Raw genomic sequence first — 20,817 nt, forward strand, 5'->3', positions numbered from 1 at the left:
TATTGGATCTAAGTATATAATATAAAAAACAAACAATTCATCCACATTTTTCCATTAAACAATCAACAGCAACCCTCGAAATACTTAATATCAATCGATATATTTCATTCTCTTCTTCGTTTACAGTTTCCTCTCATATATCTTCTGATATATAATTCTTACCCAAATATACCTCGATATCTCCGTCTCAATACATAGTATCTCAATGTCTCCATATCCTTCCTTGCCTACCTATCATTCAAACTACCCTACCAAACAAATCCAAATCCAAATCCAAATCCAAATCCAAACCCACATCCACATCCACACACTAAAAACAAGCTCTCGCTCCATCCCCAAGGCTTAGCGCCCACCACCCACAAGCTTCACATCCCGACAGTACGGTTACAAACTCACCCAAAAACGCCGCGCAGCAACGCAAAACCGAACATCATACCTCCCTACCTACCAACTACCTAGTATCAAATTTTCAGAATTCTCCGAATCTATATTCATTCAACACTCAACTCAACCTCTCTCTATTTTATATATGCATATAGCAAATTATTCACTTCCTCCCTTCCTCCCTTTCTCCCAAAGATCAATACAATAAACTGTAGATACCTAGATACGCTGCTATTCATTTCACAAGATAATTCCCCCCTCATAGCCATCTTTGTGTGAGAAAGGAATTGTCATGGGTTGGAATATCCATTTCCATTTCCATTTCCATTTCCATTTCCATTTCCATTTCCATTTCCATTTCCATTTCCACACTCCAGCACCCTAAAACCCTCACACCCATCATCTACCACAAGCACCCCCATAAACAACATACTCATCCATCCACCCAGCTATCTCCGCACACAACATATAGACAAAAGACGGCCCCATACAAATTCAATACACAAATCCTCTCGACACAACCATAACACAGGAAGACCATCTAACCCCTCAACAGATAACACCGCAATGTATCAAGACATAAACCTGCTCAAAAAACGCAATAAGACATCCATTAATTCTTAATAACTTTTGTATATTCATTGATGCTGCTGAAGTTCCTATATACTGTTCCATGCTACCGTGGAGACGAATATGCCGATGAAGATCAGAATAGTTCTATATCATTCCATTTCACCCGCTCCACACTACAAGAATCCCCTTGAATAATCCATTCACTTCACAATGTCCAGACCATCCTATTGACAAGACCCGCAATCTCATTCACAGATTTCAAATCAAATTCCAGCTCATATTGAATCTTTTCCCCCGAGGTTCCGAATTAGAAAAAAATGCTTAATTGGCGAAAAAATGCCACAAATCGAAGTGAAGTAAAATATAGACAAACTTATAATGCTCCCTAAACATTCGAATTCCCTCCCCATATTCCATCTCATCCCTTGAGATCCATACCAAATCCTTCCCACCAAACCAAAAACAATTTCGCCTGGAAAAACAAACGGGAATTAAGCCCGCCCCCAAAACTCCGTCGCTAACTCGGAAGATTTGAATTTTCCCCAAATGGTATTTCTCATTTCATACCAATGCAGTCCTTCCTAAAATGCCATTCATTCATCCCATATGCAATATCACTAACGATGATGATGAAGAAGAAGAATTCGTGACTCCGAGAAATGCCGAATAGTTAAAATGAGATGCCAACAAAGGAAAAAAGAGTGCGGTTGACTTGCATCTGAGCCACCAGTAACGGTTTGAATATTTTGAAATATAGATATCGGAGTATAGAGGGATTGAATGATCAGCCAACTATAAATACTTGGGGCGTTATTCTGGGCTCATTGAATATACCCCTTAACAATGTAAATGGTGTTCCTTAATCGAAATATGTCTGCGTACGGGAATGCTTAGAATGACCCCAAGTTGGTTAGAAGGGCAGCTCTTCTTTCTCGGCGCTTCGTAGTACCTCGAAAGGCTGGTGACTCCTCTAGAAGTTCTTCAGCCAGATGGCTGGTAACAAAATTCCGTTTCCTCCCAGCCATCAAATATCTTCTTTCGTCCATCATATTTCTACTTTCGTCAAATATATTTCTACTTTCGTCATCTTCGATCATATTTCTCAGATGCTCATCCTTCCCACACAGACCTTCGGTAGCAAAATCGCAACGTTCATATTCGATTATCCCGCCCCTCAAGGTGTCACAGTTTGCAACGACCAGCTCTTGGCCATCGTTAGTAAAGTCGAAGCCTCCAACCTCTCCGAAGAAGCTGAGAGTCTGTTTACTATCGAAAGTCTCGGCATTTATGATATTGACATAGTCTGCTGGTTCCGCTGCGACCAAAATTGGCCTGCCAGAACCCAAAGGGGAAAATTTGAGTTTCCTGACACCAGCCATATCTGCAGCAATACTTGCTATAGGTCGATTCCAATATCTAGCATCCCAAATCTTAACTTGCATGTCTTGATTTCCAGTTGCTACCGTCCATCCATCTTCAGACCAATCACACGCGAAGCCAAAGTCAAGATGACCCTCGAGCTCTTGTAAAGTTTGCCCTGTTTCGGAATTGCAGATCATAACCTTTCGAGTGTCACCGACCAGTACACGTAGACGTCGGTCGGGTGATACAGCTGTGCAATTCATAGCATGGTCATACATATGCTCTGAAATAAACTTGTTGGTTGTGACGTCGAGAGTTCTAATGCCAGAGTCGTTTGAAGCAAAGGTAACCAGGGGCGAGGAAGACCTTGACAGATGAACTTGGGCATGGTTTGTGATATCATTTAGGTGCTCTGTAATCACACCTTCAGTATGTTTCGCATCCTTTTGAGCCCTAGTGCTAATCAATGCGTATTGCCCCTCAAATCCACCTGCAACAACGATCTCGTGGCCACTGGTGAGAGTGGAAACTTGACACCCATTCAAGGAAGAATGAAATGACTGCGTCCTTGGATTGCCAAGATCCATTAATACGCGAGAAGTCGATTCAATGGTAGGGTCATAATACAACACCTTGGTCTTTGCAGCGTATATTACACAGTTTTGTGAGGGGCAGGTAATTAAGTTGCGCAATTGAAAGTGTCGAATGTGGACGTCGTGTTGAAAATCCATTTGGCGGAATTTGAAGTAATTATCAACATTTCTAAGTCTTGTGCCATGCAGTTGCCGGGGCTAAATCTGGTCAGATCAACAACTAATGCATAAGTATGAGTAAACCCACATTGAGCTGTGGACGATTGGGGTATACAAGATTGGTATAGTTTTTGTAAGTGGCCCGACGTCTTTGTCTAGCCTCCAATCGTGTCACCCCCAAGTCTGTCCAATCAATTCTCTGAATGTCACATTCCTCCCCTTGAAGGTCACACCTCCGCATTGGCTCAAAATTTTCGGCAAGTATATGAGCAGTAATAGCGGCCTGTGAAGGCTTCGAATTATTTGTGCCTCTGCGAGCAAAAGATGTTGCCCAGTCGCTAAGAAAGTCGCCGAAGTTCATATTAAATTGGCTGTCAACTTGAGCTTGGTTAGCAACAGTCTCATCAAGATTGTGAGCATCATGATTGATGTCAATGTCAGTTTCATTGGGAGCGACATGGTCAGCATCCTGATCAGTTTCATAGGGGGTGACATGGTCAACATCATGATCAACTTCATGGAGAGTGACGTGGTCAATACCCTGATCAACAGATTCCGCGTCTTCTTCTAGTGACGCAGCTAACGCGAATAGCGCTCCTCCAGCTGAGAGGTCATACCACGTTATCAAACTTTTATCTTCTTCAAAAAGAGAATCTGGCATAAGGATAGTTTGAACATATGAAGCAGGGGGTGTACTCTGATTGTGATTTATGAACATATCATGATATTCATCTGGGGTCGATTCAGAATCTCCATGCTCTTGCCCATCTTGAATATGTTGTAGTTGTTGCGAAACCTCTGACATCACAGCTGGCAAATCGGTGGTATTAATGGCTTCAGGTAAAGGTAAAGGAATGTAGGCCCCATATGGGTATGAGCTACCTCCTAGTTCCGATGGCGCATCAAATTCTTCCAAGAAACTTTGGGTATAGAACGGGTTGGCCGAGAGTTGGGACTGAGAGTCATTGTGTAGTCCTACCAGATCATTATTGTATACATTTTCTGAATCTCCTGGATCCATATCAGTGGTGGGTTCTTCTGCATGCGATGGTATTGTTGTCAAAGGCGCTCCTCCATCAGACATATCCTGATCGGATTCTTCCATCATATCCTCGGAGAAGGAGCGACCCCCTGGTGTATATTCTTCGCTAGATTCGTTGAACATCATACTCGAATTACTCGTCGGAGTTGCAAGCGCAAATGGCTGATTTGTATAGGAAGAGTCTGATCCGCCCGTCAACATGCGGCCATTGGTTGAATCATTCTCGATATTGTCTGCCGAATCTCCATAAGGAGGAGTCAGTGGAGCTGAAAGCATTGCGCCGTCGTCGTCTTTACTACGCTCGAATACCAATTTTCATAGATAGGAAAGCCGGTCTCGCGGATAAATATGTCGTAGCCAGAGCAAGAGAGTATTGTGAATTGACGAATGAACCTGAGCACAAGCTAGAAGAAGAATAATAAGCAATTGTAGTAAATTAGGGTACCGGTTGAATGACAATGACAGATTTGGGATCTTTAAGCCGTACAAGATGCGCGATGCAATGTGCGATTTGGTGTTACTAGCATGGGCGGCCTCGGCCTATCGAAAAGGTGTATATGTGCTGTAACTTATGATGAGATTGGAATGAATCTTAGAGGATTGGGCGTAGAATAATAAGTAGTCAGTGTAATATGAGATGCGGGACGTGGTGGCGTCTTGCTCGTTGAAATGGTGTGGTAGAAGAGAGAAAGGATGATGATGATGATGATATTAGGAGTGGTGGTGGTGGTGGTGGTGTCGTCAAAAGGGTAATTAAAATGGATCGAATCCAGGGAATGGTGTAATGGTGTAATGGTGTAATGGTGATATGGTAATATGGTAATATGGTGACATGCGGTCTTCAACGGAATAAATCCACAAATCCACAAATCCACAAATCCACAAATCCACAATGGGAAAGTATGAGATGGAGGAAAAATAATGTATGGAGGAGGTAAGCGGATGGTGGTGGTGGTGGTGGGGTTGTTATCTGAATCATTAGTATCCGATATCGTAATAGCGTGGGGACTGGTGGGAGTAATTACTCGGTCTCGGTAGTAGTCATCATTTTTATAAGGAATGAGTAACTAATAACTCACTTCTGATGATCATGAGTGAGCAAGTGAGGAATATGTGAGCGATGGAATGAATTGAATTGAATGTATTCACTCATTCCATGATTACTTTTTTAATAAATCTCTTCTCCTCTCCCCCCCTATTTCTCTCTTAGTCTCTGTCGTAGCCTTTTCATAAAAAATGTCTTTAATAATATCTATTATCTTAATAAATATAATTATCTTCTCTCATGCCAGCCAAGAAAATGAGTGCGATATATCATGTATCCTTTCTTCCGAATGGTCAAAGTAAGAAAGGGAAAGAAAAAAAAACAAGCCGATACAACAAGGTAGTGAATGTATCAAAAAGACGGCTCGATTGCTGGACACAGCAAAAAAAGACTTCTTTATTTGGAAAAGCATTACCCCCCATTAACCCCCAAAGCAGGATTCGGAGCGGGATATCATATCCAATACTGAGATCTGTACCTGTACATCAGTCAATGCAAAGGGTTCAGCTCCAATGAGAACCGCGTCTTCACATTTGCTTTGAGAACCTTACCAAATGCATGTCAGTCTGACCTGGAAGTGTTGCTGCTATTACGACAGATAATGTATGAAGATATATGCGAGATGGTGATTGAAATCGAAGGAGAATGAAGGAGAATGCAAATGAAATCCATACAGACAATAATAGAAACACATCACTCACGCATCCTAGGTACATAAATGCACATCTGCAGTCACGAACTTTATATTTCCGTTCTCTGGTCCTCTTTTCCTTTCAAAAAATCTTTCTCATATACGCATTTCTGATCTTGTGCTTTCCCAAATGTTGTTAGATATTGGATCCGAATGTGGATGGATGGCTTTGGATACATCATATACATTATACCAAGCTCCTACAACAGACTGTTGTCCGCACCACCCCCCGACCGGAGGAATATAGCGATCAGCGAAAGAGAATGGCGTATTTTTATATCGTACTTCTGTGCCGTTATCAAGTGTCTTGTTAGTGCAGCTATCGGCCTCTCTCTAAGCCTATCGTATGTCTCATATACTATTATACCGTCTGGATGAGCCCCGGAACATCGAGTACACATACGTCTTGGGAAAAGGTTTCTATTTTGTTGGTGTTTCGTTGTTCGTTATTCGTTATTAGCTGTTAAATCTCTGCCTTTCTTCCGCGCATTCTCCCATCCGCTTTTCTCCCTTCACCCATGAAAAGAAATAAAAAGATCCCTATCTTCTCATTTCCCCGATAGTGTGCGTTGCAGCTGCACGATATGCGGTATGCGGTATGCGGTATGCGGTATGCGGTATAACCGTATACGGAAATTCCTGCATTAATTCGTGAACGATTCTTAGAGCGAGCCGGGTTCAAAGAGATGCCTGCAGCTGTGAAAAAAATGATGGGACGGCAACCCCAGCTCTCGGAGTTGCGAACGTGTCGTGCAGCACCTGTTGTCGTATCACCAATGCACTAGAGCAAGGTGGATGAACGGGGATGACTGAATTTGTTGTACTCGTACATAAGAAAAGTCTTTCATCATACTATACGCAACTCTTGTTAGCAATTACGATGTAGAAACGCATCTTTTTGTTCTACCCCTCCAAGCGAAATCTATAGGAGGGAGAGTTGATTGCTCATGTTAAAAATTCCTCCGAATCTCGCATTTCGTGATGTTTGTGATAGGAGTGAGGATACCTCCAGTCATTTGCTGTCTTTTCTTCTTCGAGAAAGTCATCTGCAAGAGTTTGCAGGTGGCCTGGTTGGACAAGAGGGGGGGTGCCTTTTGAATTTCAGCCACGAAGCATGCTTTCAATCACAAATCACATTGTCCAATTTGTCTCAGAAGACGAAGTAGGCATTATAAATACTTATCGAAGTACAGGTTGTTTCTAAAAAGCAATTATCAATGCTTATTCATGCGTTCCGTTCTGCTGTTATTTCTCGGTATTGATCGATGGAAAGAAAAATGATAGATTATATTTCCCGGCTCCGAACCTACATAAACTTATACTTACAAACGGCGTCCCGCATGAAGCGATGCTGGTTTTTCGGTCGGTACATCATATAAAGCTTGTCGGATCATCAAAAGAACAAATGGGTCAGTTCCGTTCCCAAAGGGTTGAAAGCGTCATTACTGCAAACACCCGTCGTGGAAGAAGCGGTGTGGGGGAAAACATGGGGAATAATTCAAGACATGTACTCTTTTCCTTATGCATTCCCCTCGTTTTTCACTCCTTCGCTTTCGCTTCCTCCAGTATCGAAGCTATGTTTGAAGCAGCAAAGCAATACGACATATCCTTCCATGCTTTTGAGAGATCATAGATCTAAGTGTTGACCTACTAAGGTACATGACAAGTAGTTCGTCTTCATGCATCAAAGTCTTGTACTCATCACGTGTGATATATTTCCGCTGAAAGTTCCCGATTGTCCCACAATCTCGGAGTAGGACTTCGGATCTAGTTACTCAAGATCCGAGAACTCGGGCGAGGCAAGGCAGATACTCTCGAGATCTCGGTTGTTGGTAGGGCAGGAGAGGCACTCGAGGCCTCGCCTTATCATACTGTGCTGTGTGAGCCATTTTTAGTGATGTGGTGTATCAAAGTCTCTTCTTCCTTTTCGTCAAGTCTCACTCATTTTTCTGCGTTGTTTGTGAAAGAATTTTGAGCCGCGCTGCATATCAACATGTCAACGGCCAGCCTCGCGTGGTACATAAATTATCTTTCTATAAGCTTTGAATGATCTAGCCCGAATGATGGGCTTAAGCCCGCTACAGATCTGTACACTATCGCTTGAAGTATGCATACTTGCGGTACAATCATAATTACTTCTTTTTTGGGCGCGTCGCGTGATCTACCCCTGTGGTATCACACACTTTTACTTCTTTCTGGCTTCGCGTTTCAGCCCTAGGACCTAGAATACTCATTTGTGGATGAAAATTTTGAGAAAACAAAGTACTGTAGTCCCGTCTCAGGCTTACATGCCGAACCGATCCAGGGCAAAGATAAAGTCGCATCAGGCTTACAGCCGCTTTCCAAACCGAGACAATTGCAGGAGACATATTCCGCATTGTCATCTGATCTTGTTCAGCATGCCCAAGCCCCTGCTTTGGGCGTATTCCGATTGGCAGTAGTTCATACAGACTAACACTTGTTCATTGTTGCGTTGTATTCCTCACTCACCTGAGAAAACAAATAGGATATATGCAATTAATGCAATACCCTACTGAGTGAGTAGGTCTTGGCAAATTGCATTAAAGCGCGTTATCCGTTATGAACTCATTGTCCTCTTCCACAACATATGCAGGCCAGATAAGTATCGCGAAGGGCTATGTGTGACCTTGTCTAATCCATGGCTACCCTATACTAAAACACATCTATCAGACTGTTAACGATTTGCTTAGATACCATTCTCAACTTCACAGTCTATTTTGATAGAAATGTTTAAAGAGTGTATATCGGGTTGATGCAGTTTCTGCGATGAACGCTGCGGTGATGACGGGAAGTCGCAGGGGTTTTAGGTTCCGTCGACCAGCGGCTGGGTACTGTAAATAGTCAAAAGCAAAATCAAAATGGACACCAACTTGAGTCTGATATTATTAAATTCTATAGATGTTTAAAGAAATACCCAGGATATATACGAGTTCTACGCCCGCAGAAACGTTTTTTTTCTATACTACTGTTTGATGCATGACATTCGCCCTATAACTTTCCGACCTCTCCAACAACTCTTCATGCGATCCCTGATCCGTACATCTTCCTGCATCCACCAAGAAAATGACATCCGCTTTTCTAATCGTACGTAAACGATGTGCAATAGCGATAACTGTGATTCCCCTCGCAGCTTTCTCCAATCCATCTTGTAAGAGCTTTTCCGACTCGGCATCTAAAGCACTCGTAGATTCGTCGAGAATCAACAATTTAGGTTTTCGAACGAGCGCACGAGCGATGGATAATCTCTGTTTCTGTCCTCCTGAGAATTGATTTCCGTTTGTTCCGCAGAGGGTTTGATATCCATCTGGTAAGGCTGCGATGGTATCGTGGATGTTGGCGAGTTTACACGCGGCGATGATCTCGTCCATGGTGACTTCGTGGCCAGGTCTGGCACCGAACCCGATGTTGAACTCGACCGTTCCTTCGAAAAGTACACTTTCTTGGGGTACCAAGGAAATAGAGTCTCGGAAGGCAACATCTCGGTGTTTGGTTACATCGACGCCGTCAATAATGATGGATCCAGATTGTGGTGTGTACAATCGTTCGACCAATGAAATGATTGTCGATTTACCAGCACCGGATGGTCCGACCAGGGCACAAAACTTTCCAGGTTGAATATCGATGTTCAAGCCATTCAGAACTTGCATATCTGGTCTGGCAGGGTATGAAAAATGAACATCACGGAGCTGAACGCTGGAAGCTCCTTGATTAGACGACGGAGCGGCGGATTTCGTTTCGGCCATCGCTTCAATGTCTTTGGAAGGAAGATCCTCCACGTTACCTCGCATCTTGTCTGATCCTATTTCGATGAGACTCAAGATTCTTGCCATAGCGGCTCGAGCGTTAGAAAGTTCGGGTGCGAGGGCGAACATTTGACTCCAGAGTAGTGCACTCACAAGGAGGGAGAAGACTACAATTAAAAATTGGGTCTGTGTATACGTTCCTGCTAAAATTTGTTTGGCACCCCACCAATATGCTAGTGCATTGACAAGATTTCCAAGGAAGTAGGTAGTTGCCTGCCAGAGACTGGCTAGAACACTAACCTTGAAAGTCTCGGTGCGAGGCCCCTTCAAAGATCTTCGGTAGGTAGCCAATGTCTCTTCCTCAAGGGAGAGAGATGCAATGATCTTGATTGAGGTGATGGCTTCTACACCGATATCAACAGATTGAGTGTATGCATTTTCGTGTTTGTCTTCGAATTGACCAAGGACTCTGAGTTCCATAAGACCAGCTCCAAGAAGAAGTGGTACCAAAGCCAAACAGACCAACGCTATTTTCCAAGCGATGATGTGGGTCAAAACGATGGCGGCGATAAGATTGACGGTAATGGAGAACAATGTGCCAATGACGGAGCCGCTCAGTCCAGCCAAAGCATTACCATCCCTGGTAATGTATGAGAGGAGTACTGCTGGCGTGCGACCTTCAGATTGATGCCATTGGAGATCTTGTTCGAACAGTGATCTAAATGACAAGACCCGCACGTTGAAAACAATTTTCTCGGAGATCCAGCCGAATCCTGCCCAACTGACCAAATTTCCGAAAAACTCGATAATAGCAAGGATGAAAAACAGAAGTCCATAAAAGTTTCCCTTGGAATCAATATAGCTGGCACTCTTGCACGGGTTCAAACTTCCGACGGTGTTTCCGAAAATTACAGCTTCGCCTGAGAAAGCTCCACCAACAACAATAGAGGCAACAAGAGCGATGAAAATTGTAAGGAAGTGAGGTCGCAATGCAGGAGCATAACCTTTCATGAGAGCCCATAGAGACTTTTTGGGAGTTTCGGGCTCTTGGTCTTCTTCTGGGACATTGCCAGCTGTTTCCTTTTTGGCCGAGAGCTCGGGTTCTTCTCCATCACCAACAGGGGCGCTTATGACGCTGCTCTTTTCAATATCCACTGCAGTAGATGTGGTGGCTACAGATTTGCTGACGCTGTCTATGCTAGCCCTTTCATTTTTACCAGATGTTGATCCAAGGCCTTGTAATTTGACGAGGTCGGCATATGCACCGTTCTTAGCCATCAATTCTGAATGATCTCCCTGCTCCACGATGACACCTTTGTGCATGACGATGATATTATCCGCAGTAGTAATTGTTGAAAGGCGATGAGCAATGGTGATCATAGTTCTGCCACTCGCAATCTTGTTGATGGCTTGTTGAATACGTTGTTCACTTCTTGAATCCAACGATGCCGTTGCCTCATCCAAAATAAGCACAGCGGGATCCTTAACGAGAGCTCTTGCAAGGGCAACTCTTTGCTTCTGACCACCACTAATCAGTCGTCCACTGGAGCCCACAGTTGTTCCATATCCGTGTTGCAAGGCAGTAATGAAAGAATCTGCATCTGCAAGCTCTGCGGCCTTACGAACCAAGTTGGCAATTTCGATTATTTCCGGAGACCTTGATGCGACAGTAGCCATGAGATCCTTGCCCTCCCTAACTTCGCTTGCTATATCTGACAGCTCAGAACTATTGAGTGCTGACTTCAAATGCGCATGATTGGGGTTGCTAGAGTTGATCAAACCATGAGCGATATTTTCCAGGAGGGAACGATCAAGGAGAGAGGGCTCCTGTTGTACCAAACTGAGGAAACCTCTCAAGTCACGAGTATTACACTCACGAATATCGTGGCCATCAAAAAGAATCTGTCCATGCGTAGGATCGTACAATCTCGTGACCAAACCCGCGATAGTCGATTTTCCACTTCCCGAAAGACCGACAATGGCCGTGTTCTTATTGGCAGGGATAGATAGAGTGATATTGTTTAGAACTGTAATCTCGGGCCTGGAAGGATAGGTGAAAGAAACATCCTTGAACTCGAAACCGCCTGCCTGTGGAAGTCGAAGACCCGAATCGGTTGTGCCATCGATGAGTGGTTGTCGATCTATATCCGAACGTAGCTTCTTGTACGAGGCGATAGCTGCAATGAAAAGATGGAGAAAGGGTGCGACTTGACTCAAAAGCAAGGTAGCTGTTATCGTGTTAGTGTAACCCTGTAGTGGATTTCGAGTTCAGCTTACCTTCAACCAGGATAAAGATGACGGTAAACGTAGCACCGACAGTGACACCTGCAGTGTTGTTGCGCACAGAATCCGCGATGCTTTTACTTCCTTGCCAAAATGCCAGTCCGTTTGCGGAATAAGCAATGAAGTACAAGAATCCGGATTGTATACCAATCGCGGTTGCCTTCTTCAAACCTTCAGTTCTCGAAGCTTTAAGAGCAGTAGAGAATTTGTTCTCCAACCGAGTATTGCCACCGAAAGCTTGCACCACAACGATGTTAGAAAGAGCTTCCGAAGCAATCGACGCGGCGGTAGCTGCATGGTCCGACATAAGCCCAGAGTATTTCTCGATATAATAAGTTCCAATGAATGACATCAGGAAATAGGCCGGAATCAACGACAGTAGCATTGCTGCAAGCTCCCAGTCCTTGATAAAGGCTACAATATAAGCAGTGACGAAGAACGAGAGACTGGAGAGGACGATGCCCACTTTCTCTGAAGTGCCCGAGCGAATAGTCTGAACATCGCTATTCAACCGTGAGGCGACTTCTCCGGGAGGTAGATTGTCGAAGTATGAAGGTTCCTGTCGAAGCAAATTCTGCAGATAACGCTCGCGCAGTCTCTGGGCCAATCGCGCGCCGTGAAGACTCCAGCATGAGAGATGCAGATAGATGAGCACGAACTGAGCAATGGCCAGGTATACGATGATCAGAATCTTGCTGTTGATTTCACTTTGATCCTCGTCCGAAGAGGAGCTTGAAGATTCACTACATGTAGCTGCATTGAAATCGTCGAGGAGTTGACCAAACAGAACTCCAATCAGTGGGAAGGGAACACCAGCTGCGATGGAACATATCACACCCAGCAATAGCGTGCCTTTATCAGCGGCAGAAGGACTGCCAGCCAAAAGTAGGCGAGGGAAGGCCGTAATTTTCTCGGCCATGGTGAAGTACTTTGCTTGAGGTCGGAAGGAAAGTCTTTCAACCTTGGACTGCCTATTATAGAGCTTGTCTTATCTTATCGTTGGACACGGGAAGAAGTTAAGGTGCATAACAATTCTGCTATGAAATTTAGCCCGACATCACTCCACACAGATTGAGTCATTGTTGCAAGTTTGAAATGCCACCTATACCTATACTTGTACCGACAACATTAATTTTCAAACTTTTTCATCCATTAGTTCTCATGTTTACAGGGGTCAGACAAGGGGAGGTACTGGAAAACAGATCCAGGTGCATTCTCTCTTCCTTGGCAATTCTGCGGTGGAGGGTGGCTCGAATGGGGTTTGAAAATTTAGATGTTTATTCTAAGTATCCATACTAGCCAAAAATGTTGAATTTTTTTTATCAGATCATCGGATCATCAGATTAGATAATGGTTAGGAAGGTGAGGTGAATCACTAGTAATTAGAATGACTCCACTTAATTTATCACTAACCAGGAGTCCGCAGCCAAATTAGCTGTGTTAAGGTTAGTCACTAGTCGTGCAAGTCCCTAGTAGTTACGTACGGACTATTCACCTAGTAAAGCAGGTAGTACAGGGGAATACATAACGATCCACTCAAGACCCATAGACTTACGTTTATTCGTTATACACCGTAGAAATGGAAAGGTGCTGCTATTACATGTGAATAATGAGGTGGTGCGCAAGCGTCTCGTTCCCGAACAGCATCCGAACCGAAAACTGTGGATAAATACATTCTCTAGGAATCCTTGCTTGTAAAGTTGGTATTTAGATGGAGAAACATAGAATGATCGAGTGGCTAAGTTGCTGCTCACCGTATCCGAACACGCGTACGTTACAGTGTCGAAATGAGAGTTTTGTATAACAATCTCGTACAAATTACGTCATGTACAGTATCAAGATGTGGTGTCTGTAAGTGTTCGTTCTATGTAGTTGTAGCACAAGTCAAACATACCAAGGTACTCGGACAGCAATATAGTAGAAATGTATGGGCATTCTACTTGCTCAAGATCTCTAGTCCGAAACTCTCGTCTCGAAGTCCGATGCTTCAGGCTGATCGTTTCTCCTAATGAGTACAGATGACTTATGAAATGATATATATCAAAAACAATACTATTAGACGATGGATTCGCTTCTCATATATCTCATAAATTAAATTCCTATGTACAAAATCAAATATCCGTCTAATCGTTTCGAATAATGTAAGTTATCATGACTAACTCAAAAATTAAAACATTTGACCCTCAAGTAACAGCTCTGATCGGCTATTAGCCAACTCTTGAATAGCAGCAGCCAGCTCGTTAAGGGCTGCATCCACAAACACAGTATCATTTTCACTTCCAACTACACCAACATGCATTTGTCCATCTTTGATAAAAGTTACAGCTTTGACAGGAGTCGCTGCATCTCCGTGTGGATTTAAGATATCCACTTTGCATTCTTTACCAGCAAAAGGCATGGTATCGAAATCATCCCAATCCTGGTGGTGAACAATGGAGTCAAAGAATTGTGCCTCCGAATCCGACGACCATTGAGTGCACTGTTTGGAGATTTTATCAAAGCCGAGGAAATCATGGGCTGCGGATTCGGCACTTTGCTTCTGGACAAATCTCAACAGATCCATAGCTGTCCACTTTGACTCAAACGAGACACGGGTTGGTGTGAATTGATAACATGGGCCTACCACATTCTCTGCGCCGGCCAGGTCAATATTTCGCCCGGAAGTAATGCTACCAAATGTCACATCTGGCTTTTGAAGACGACGCGCTAACACAAGTGCCCATGCTGCAGTAAGCAAATTTGCCGTGGTGATCTCTTCTGGGCGGCGGGAGATATCGACTGATCTTGTTTGGAAGATTGCTTTGTCTGTAATTTCCGCAGACTTTCCATTCAAAACAGATAATGATGAGCCATCTAGAAGATTGCGCCAGTAGTTGATGGCGGTTGTCTGTATACTCCTATCACAAATTCGTGCCATATATGCCGAGAAAGGCTCAGAATCAACAGCCTTTTCTCCTTTGTAAAGAATTTCTAAATCTCGAAGAATCATGGGCAAGGAAACACCATCATACATCGCGTGAGACAAGCCTATAATGAGACATTCTTTACCATTGTTGTCTTCGGCGTGTAGTAATCTAAGAAAAGAGGATCCTAGATGGAAGCCTGATTCAATGTCCCTTGTGCAAAGCTCGGCGGCGCATTGCTCAATGTTTTCGGCTCGTGGCGTATTAATTTCAGGGTTATCTAAATCACCAATTACCACTTGGAAAAACTTCGATTCGTGTTCAATGAAAACAGTGCGTAGAATTGCGTGGGTTTTAATGAGTTCTTTGCAGGCACGGAATAGTTGCAGGCGATCAATGGTTTCGTCGAAGTACAACATAGTATATTGTATGGAAGTGCGCAATGATTGAATAGTTCCTCTGATGTCAAGTGCTTGGGAGTCAGTCACTGGAGACACATCTTGAATGGTCCAATCTTGATTTGCAAGCTTTGGTCGGACAACTTCGGACAAGAATATCTTGATGTCTGAATTGTTCAATGTTGAGAATGGCTTGTAAGGCTGAACCTTGTTAGCTGATGCTCGGTCTACCTTGAGTACTTTAGCAGCATCGCCAAGACGCATATGTTGGAAGATATCAGCCACTGTTAGGCCATGGCCTTGCATACGAAGGCCTGACACTAGTTTCATCGCCATGACAGAGTCACCTCCAAGGCGGAAAAAGTTGTCATCAACATCAATTTTCTCCGAAGGAATTCCAAGTACATTTGCCCATGCAGCCTGGAGAATACTTTCCGAATTTGTCAGATTCTGTTTTGCTGAATTGTTTGACCAGACCTCTTTGAATCCTTGGCGAAGGTCGGAGAGCACAGATCGAGGAATGTTCGAAGCTAGCAAGTTTAACAAGTTGTGATCAACAGTCTTCTTTTCCTTTGGCATTTTGTCAACTATGATATATGCAAAGGGCATCATGTATGAAGGAAGAGAGTCTTGGATGAATTTATCCAGCTTTTTGAGTGCTAAAGCAAGACTCAAGGAGATCTTGGTACAAATAGTGGCCTGGAAACTTTGTGAATCTGGTGCGTTGCAAACTAAGTCGTGCTCGGCTGATATAACTTCAACATCTCCCTCGTCAGATAGTTGTTGTTCTACGAAGACCAGTAGCTCTTGCTTTGAAGTTTGTTGAGAGTCATCTGACAATGGTTGGTACACGGCAGCGGCGGCACGTACGGCTTGTGGGAGGTATTTGGCAAAGTGGGCTTCAAGTTCTGTTATGTCCACTGCATGTCCTTGAACTGGCATGACATTTTCTTTTCGACCAACAAATACTAAGCTCTTGTCCTCTAGTAAACGGACCATATCACCTGTAGGTTGCACTCTGCCAGTGCGACCACCACATGTAGAGCTTCCAGCTACGAGCCAATCTGGAGATTCAACAGCTTCATCCGAAGAAAAAGGTCCTTCAAGCCAGAGCTCTCCAATACAACCGATAGGCGAAAGTAGAGATGGATTTCGAGGATCACACACCCAGGAGACGACCGCTGGGGGGTAAGTAGATCCTTGCTTGATACTTGCGTCTGCTCGGATCCTCTTCGAAGATTTGTCAAAGGACAATGGAGGAGTTTGGTTCCACTGCCAGATTTGATTCAATTCCACCTCTGGCAGACATGACACTTCATCAATCCTTCTGGACAGATCCTTAGTCAATTGCGAACAAGCCATCTTTAATTGTGCAAGCATTCGTTCCATTTGAGTAATCTCAATCAGGCTGCTATCAAAATTTGCGCAGATTCTGAACCCGGTCTTGCGTATCCCACAGGCCAGCATCAGCGGATAAGGGTTGAAATGAAGAGATTCGTGCTCTACATCTCCTGACTTAAACCCGAGGTCACTTCCCACATATTCCGGCTCTGAATTGATGACCAATCCTGTGCCAGCCTCGCATGCATGTTGAGCATCCTGGCTTACTTTTCGAATATTTTGCATCCCCATATGCTGATATGGTATGCGGGCCAGCATACTTTGTTGTACGCTCTGTAAATAAGACTCAATGGAGCTTGATCGGCTGACATTTATGCGAACAGGCACTGTTGCGATTAATGGGCCAACAATACTTTCGACACCCTTCAATGAGATGTCCCGACCTGCGAGAGTCTCACCAAATACCACGTCGTCACTTCCGGTATACTGCGATGCAACAAGCGCCCATGCACCGCGAATCAATGTTGCCATTGTAAAGGGAGATTTAGTGCTGCGGTCAAGGCTTATGTTGATCTCGAGATTCGCATCTGGAGTTGGCAGGTAGTCTCTAGAGGGCAATCGTGGAAACTGAGGTCCAACAGCGTCATCCAATTCATTTCGCCAGAATTCTTGCATGGCCACTTCATCTGTATCACGCACATATTTGACAAAGTCGCTCATGTATGCTTGAACTTCGATATTTTGGCCCAGCAAAGCATTGCTGACGGCTTTCAACAACAATGGCTCTGACCATCCATCATACACTACATGATGAATAGTCCAGACCATATATCGGTTGTCGTCGTCTGGCTGATTGACAATAGCATATCGAGCTAAGCTGTGTCCTAGGTCCATTCTCTCGTTTCGATCAGACTCAAGATATTGTTCTAAATTGCTTGAAATTCTCCAGGAGATTCCTTCCTTGAGTATTACTTGCTGAAGGCCAGGCTCTTGGAGCTGGGCTACGCGAGTGCGAAGAATGGGAATGGCCGCAACAACACTCTCCCATGCTTTCTTCCAGACATCGAGTTCGATATGGGATGGAATACATGTAACTCTTTGAGCGACGTATACTTCAGTTGATTTGAGCGCAAATGTGAATAGTGACTCTTGTGTGGGTGTACATGGGTAAATGTTCTCAATAGCTGCCTGATCGGACCCACAGACCTGTGATGATTCAAGGCAAGCACTTTCAGCGGATTGAGAAATCATTGAAAATGCTGGAATTTCCGTTTCTGCCTCGGAGCTAGAGACATGCACGACTTCGGCCATGGCTGAGAGTGTGGGGTGGCCAAAAGTGTTGATGACGCTAAGATCCAGGCCTTCCTCCCTACAAACAGTAACGAGTTTCATTGCCGCCAAAGAGTCTCCACCTAGTGCAAAGAAGTTGTCATCGATTCGAATGGATTCTGCATCGAGCTTTAATATATGACCCCAGGCCCGACTCAAACGCTTTTCAAGATCAGTTAGATCTCGAGTACTGGCCTTGGTTGTTTCTTCATTCACATCCCGCAAATCCACTGTGGTACCAAATAGCCTCAGTCGTTTACGATCAATCTTGCTTGAGATCAGAACGGGGATGTAATTGACTGGTATACATGCGGTTGGTATCATGTATCGCGGCAAAACCTTGGTCAATTCCGACGTGGCTTTCGACAGCGCTTGACTTAGCTCTTCGGAAGGCTGTACTGACGTTATTTCAGAACCATCTTGTCCCTTCTTTTGTTGTGGCCCAATAAATGCGACCAATGTGGGCTGTCCTCCGAGTCCCTGAGGTGTGATCACCTCAGCAATTGCACTGATCTCCGATGGTAGTCTAGCCATCAGCTGACTTTCAATCTCACCAAGCTCAACACGTTGTCCACGTAACTTGACTTGTGTGTCTTTCCTCCCAACGAAAATAATGCCTCCAGAGCCGTCAGGATCATATTTTCCAAGATCTCCCGACCTGTAAAGACGCCCTTGACGACCAGTATACCCACTATGACCTGCAGCAAGCCACGACGGGTTCTCGATGAAAGATGCAGCAGTTTTCGCGGGATCATTCAAATAGCCTTGCCCTACGATAGGCCCTTCGATAAGTAATTCGCCTACAGCACCCACAGGCATTAGCTGCTCGTGATTGTCGGGGTGAGTAATCCAGATAGCAGCCCCATTTCCTTCTCCAATAGAAACATAGTTTCTACCGGTAGCTGTGTCGCTGTTTATTGTGCATCCGATGGTACACTCGCAAGGACCATAGCCTATAACAATTCTCGTATATTGACCCCAAGTATTAACGTCTCTCACTGATGATGCCTCTCCTCCAAGACCCAAGGCGTGAAGAGATTTTATAACATCCGTGTCTAAAATTCGAGCAACTGAAGGAGTTAAGCCTGCGTAATTGACCTGCATTTTCCGCATCACTCCGTTTATGTCATTCAGTCGATTTTCATCTGATGGGATACAAAGACACCCGCCATTTCCAAGAGTCAGTAGCATACTGTCAATGCTGACATCGAAAGCGTAAGCCGCGAAATCAAGAACCCTCGACTCCTCCGTGTAGCCAACTGCTTTCGCTCGAGCAACAGCACTGCTTGCATAAGTCTCGTGTGAAAGCATGACTCCTTTCGGTGTACCCGTGCTGCCAGAAGTAAAAATTATGTACATTAAAGCAGATGGTGGCACGACCTCTAGCGGTGGGCTAGCAGGCGAATCTGAAGAGTTCGTAAATGTGTTTTCTTCCACTACCATAATCTTTCCATTTGGAACGATCAGTTTTGAGAAATCGTACTGGGCGCGAGAAGTCACTATCAATTTTGCATTTACTTGTTCAGCCATATTTTGAAGGCGCGCAAGCGGAAGCGTTGGGTCAGTCATCAACAGAGTTGCTCCAACCTTCATCACCGCAAGTACAGCTACTATTGTCCATCTGGATTTCTCAAAACACACAGGCAGGACGTCGTGTAGCTTGACACCCATTTCTCTGAGAGAGCACGCCAGGAGAGTGGAATATTGATCGATCTGTGCATATGTTAAACAGCCATCCCAGGAATCAATTGCCACTTTAGCAGGCAATTTTTTGGCTTTTTCAGAGATCATATCGTGCATACAAGAGCTGTATGTTGGAGGTAGTTGGTAGTTCCACCGCCAAATTTCGTTCAGGTCACGTGCAGTTGGACGGAGACATTCTTCGATCGAAGCTTCAGGAGTTGAAATGCACAACTTGATGGTGTCGACTAGACTCTCAACGAAGTGTGTGACTGTAAATTCTAGTATGGTTTCGGTGTGCCATAGGGGTCGAATCTCGAGAAGATCGTTTGTAAAACGTAATTCGAGGTGAAGGACGCCCTTTGCTCACTACCATTAGCGACTTGGCAACATAAACGGATTATTTGCTCACTTCATCTATCGCCTCTTCGGACGTTTGGGATAAAGAACTGGTGCTCAGTAAAAGCGAGACAGGACTTGGAATAGCGGCATCCTGTGTTGATACAACTTTCGTGATATGTTGTGAAATTTCTGAAGTAACCTGCTGGACATTATCTTGCGATGTGCTCATCACTTCGCCTAGCGAAAGGCGCCCCTTCACGGGCTCATGCTCGAAACTATTCTCTCGAGTTTTGTAAGCCCAGTCATAAGATATCTGGCTACCTTCATCCTGTATCCTTAAAAGCACGATGAGCCAGGATACAAGTAGGATTTCTTCTCTCATGCCAGTTTTAGTGATGGCCTGATCACACGCAAGACCCTTGACATTGAAAGCTCTAAAGCCTTCGCTGTCAGGCTGGCCAGGTAATAGGTCAACAAACCCATTTCCAGGTGAATGTTGACTTTGTAAATCATCAATATGTGCAGAACTCATCCTGTCGACAGCCAGAGCTTATGGTTGTGTGGTTTTGGCGGTGATCTGAGATTTGAAAAGGGAAAAGCTGAAATTCAGCCGTGTGTTCAATTCCGTTAAGATTTGCACCGGTTGCACTTTATTGAGATATTATGTTTGATTCGAAATCGGAGTGCTGGGGTATTAAGGATCTCGATAGCAAATCTCCTTCCTTTGAGAGTAAAGCAGCAAAGCCACTATCTCTGTTATTATCTTTGTGTTGGTCAGGATCAATACCCATATTGCGTTACCTGTGTGGGTGCGGTATGATAGTGTGATTTTGAGCATAGGAGCTCGCCAAACACGCAATCACCATGACTCAACTGGAAAGAACAGACCGGGAAGAGTGTCATGGTTTTTAGCCTACTTTTAAGGAAG

General features: G+C 44.3%; 3 protein-coding genes across 3 annotated transcripts; all 3 read right to left on the minus strand.

Moving 5' to 3' along the window:
• Positions 1-1,004: 1,004 nt before the first annotated feature.
• EAE97_007524 (uncharacterized protein) lies at positions 1,005-4,389 on the minus strand (the record flags this gene model as incomplete). The annotated part of the gene is made up of 2 exons (XM_038878039.1): positions 1,005-3,110; positions 3,160-4,389. The coding sequence occupies 2 exons, from the start codon at positions 4,387-4,389 to the stop codon at positions 1,848-1,850; spliced, it is 2,493 nt and encodes an 830-aa protein (XP_038730877.1). The 3' UTR covers positions 1,005-1,847.
• A 4,438-nt stretch (positions 4,390-8,827) lies between these two features.
• EAE97_007525 (uncharacterized protein) lies at positions 8,828-12,815 on the minus strand (the record flags this gene model as incomplete). Its single annotated transcript, XM_038878040.1, has 2 exons — positions 8,828-11,841; positions 11,891-12,815. 2 exons carry the CDS (start codon positions 12,813-12,815, stop codon positions 8,828-8,830), a joined length of 3,939 nt encoding a protein of 1,312 aa, XP_038730878.1.
• A 1,248-nt stretch (positions 12,816-14,063) lies between these two features.
• On the minus strand, positions 14,064-20,421 carry EAE97_007526 (uncharacterized protein; the record flags this gene model as incomplete). The annotated part of the gene is made up of 2 exons (XM_038878041.1): positions 14,064-19,907; positions 19,960-20,421. The coding sequence occupies 2 exons, from the start codon at positions 20,419-20,421 to the stop codon at positions 14,064-14,066; spliced, it is 6,306 nt and encodes a 2,101-aa protein (XP_038730879.1).
• Positions 20,422-20,817: the final 396 nt, after the last annotated feature.

This window comes from Botrytis byssoidea, assembly GCF_014898295.1.
Source record: "Botrytis byssoidea strain MUCL 94 chromosome Unknown BBYS_015, whole genome shotgun sequence".
NCBI classification, from domain to species: domain Eukaryota; kingdom Fungi; phylum Ascomycota; class Leotiomycetes; order Helotiales; family Sclerotiniaceae; genus Botrytis; species Botrytis byssoidea.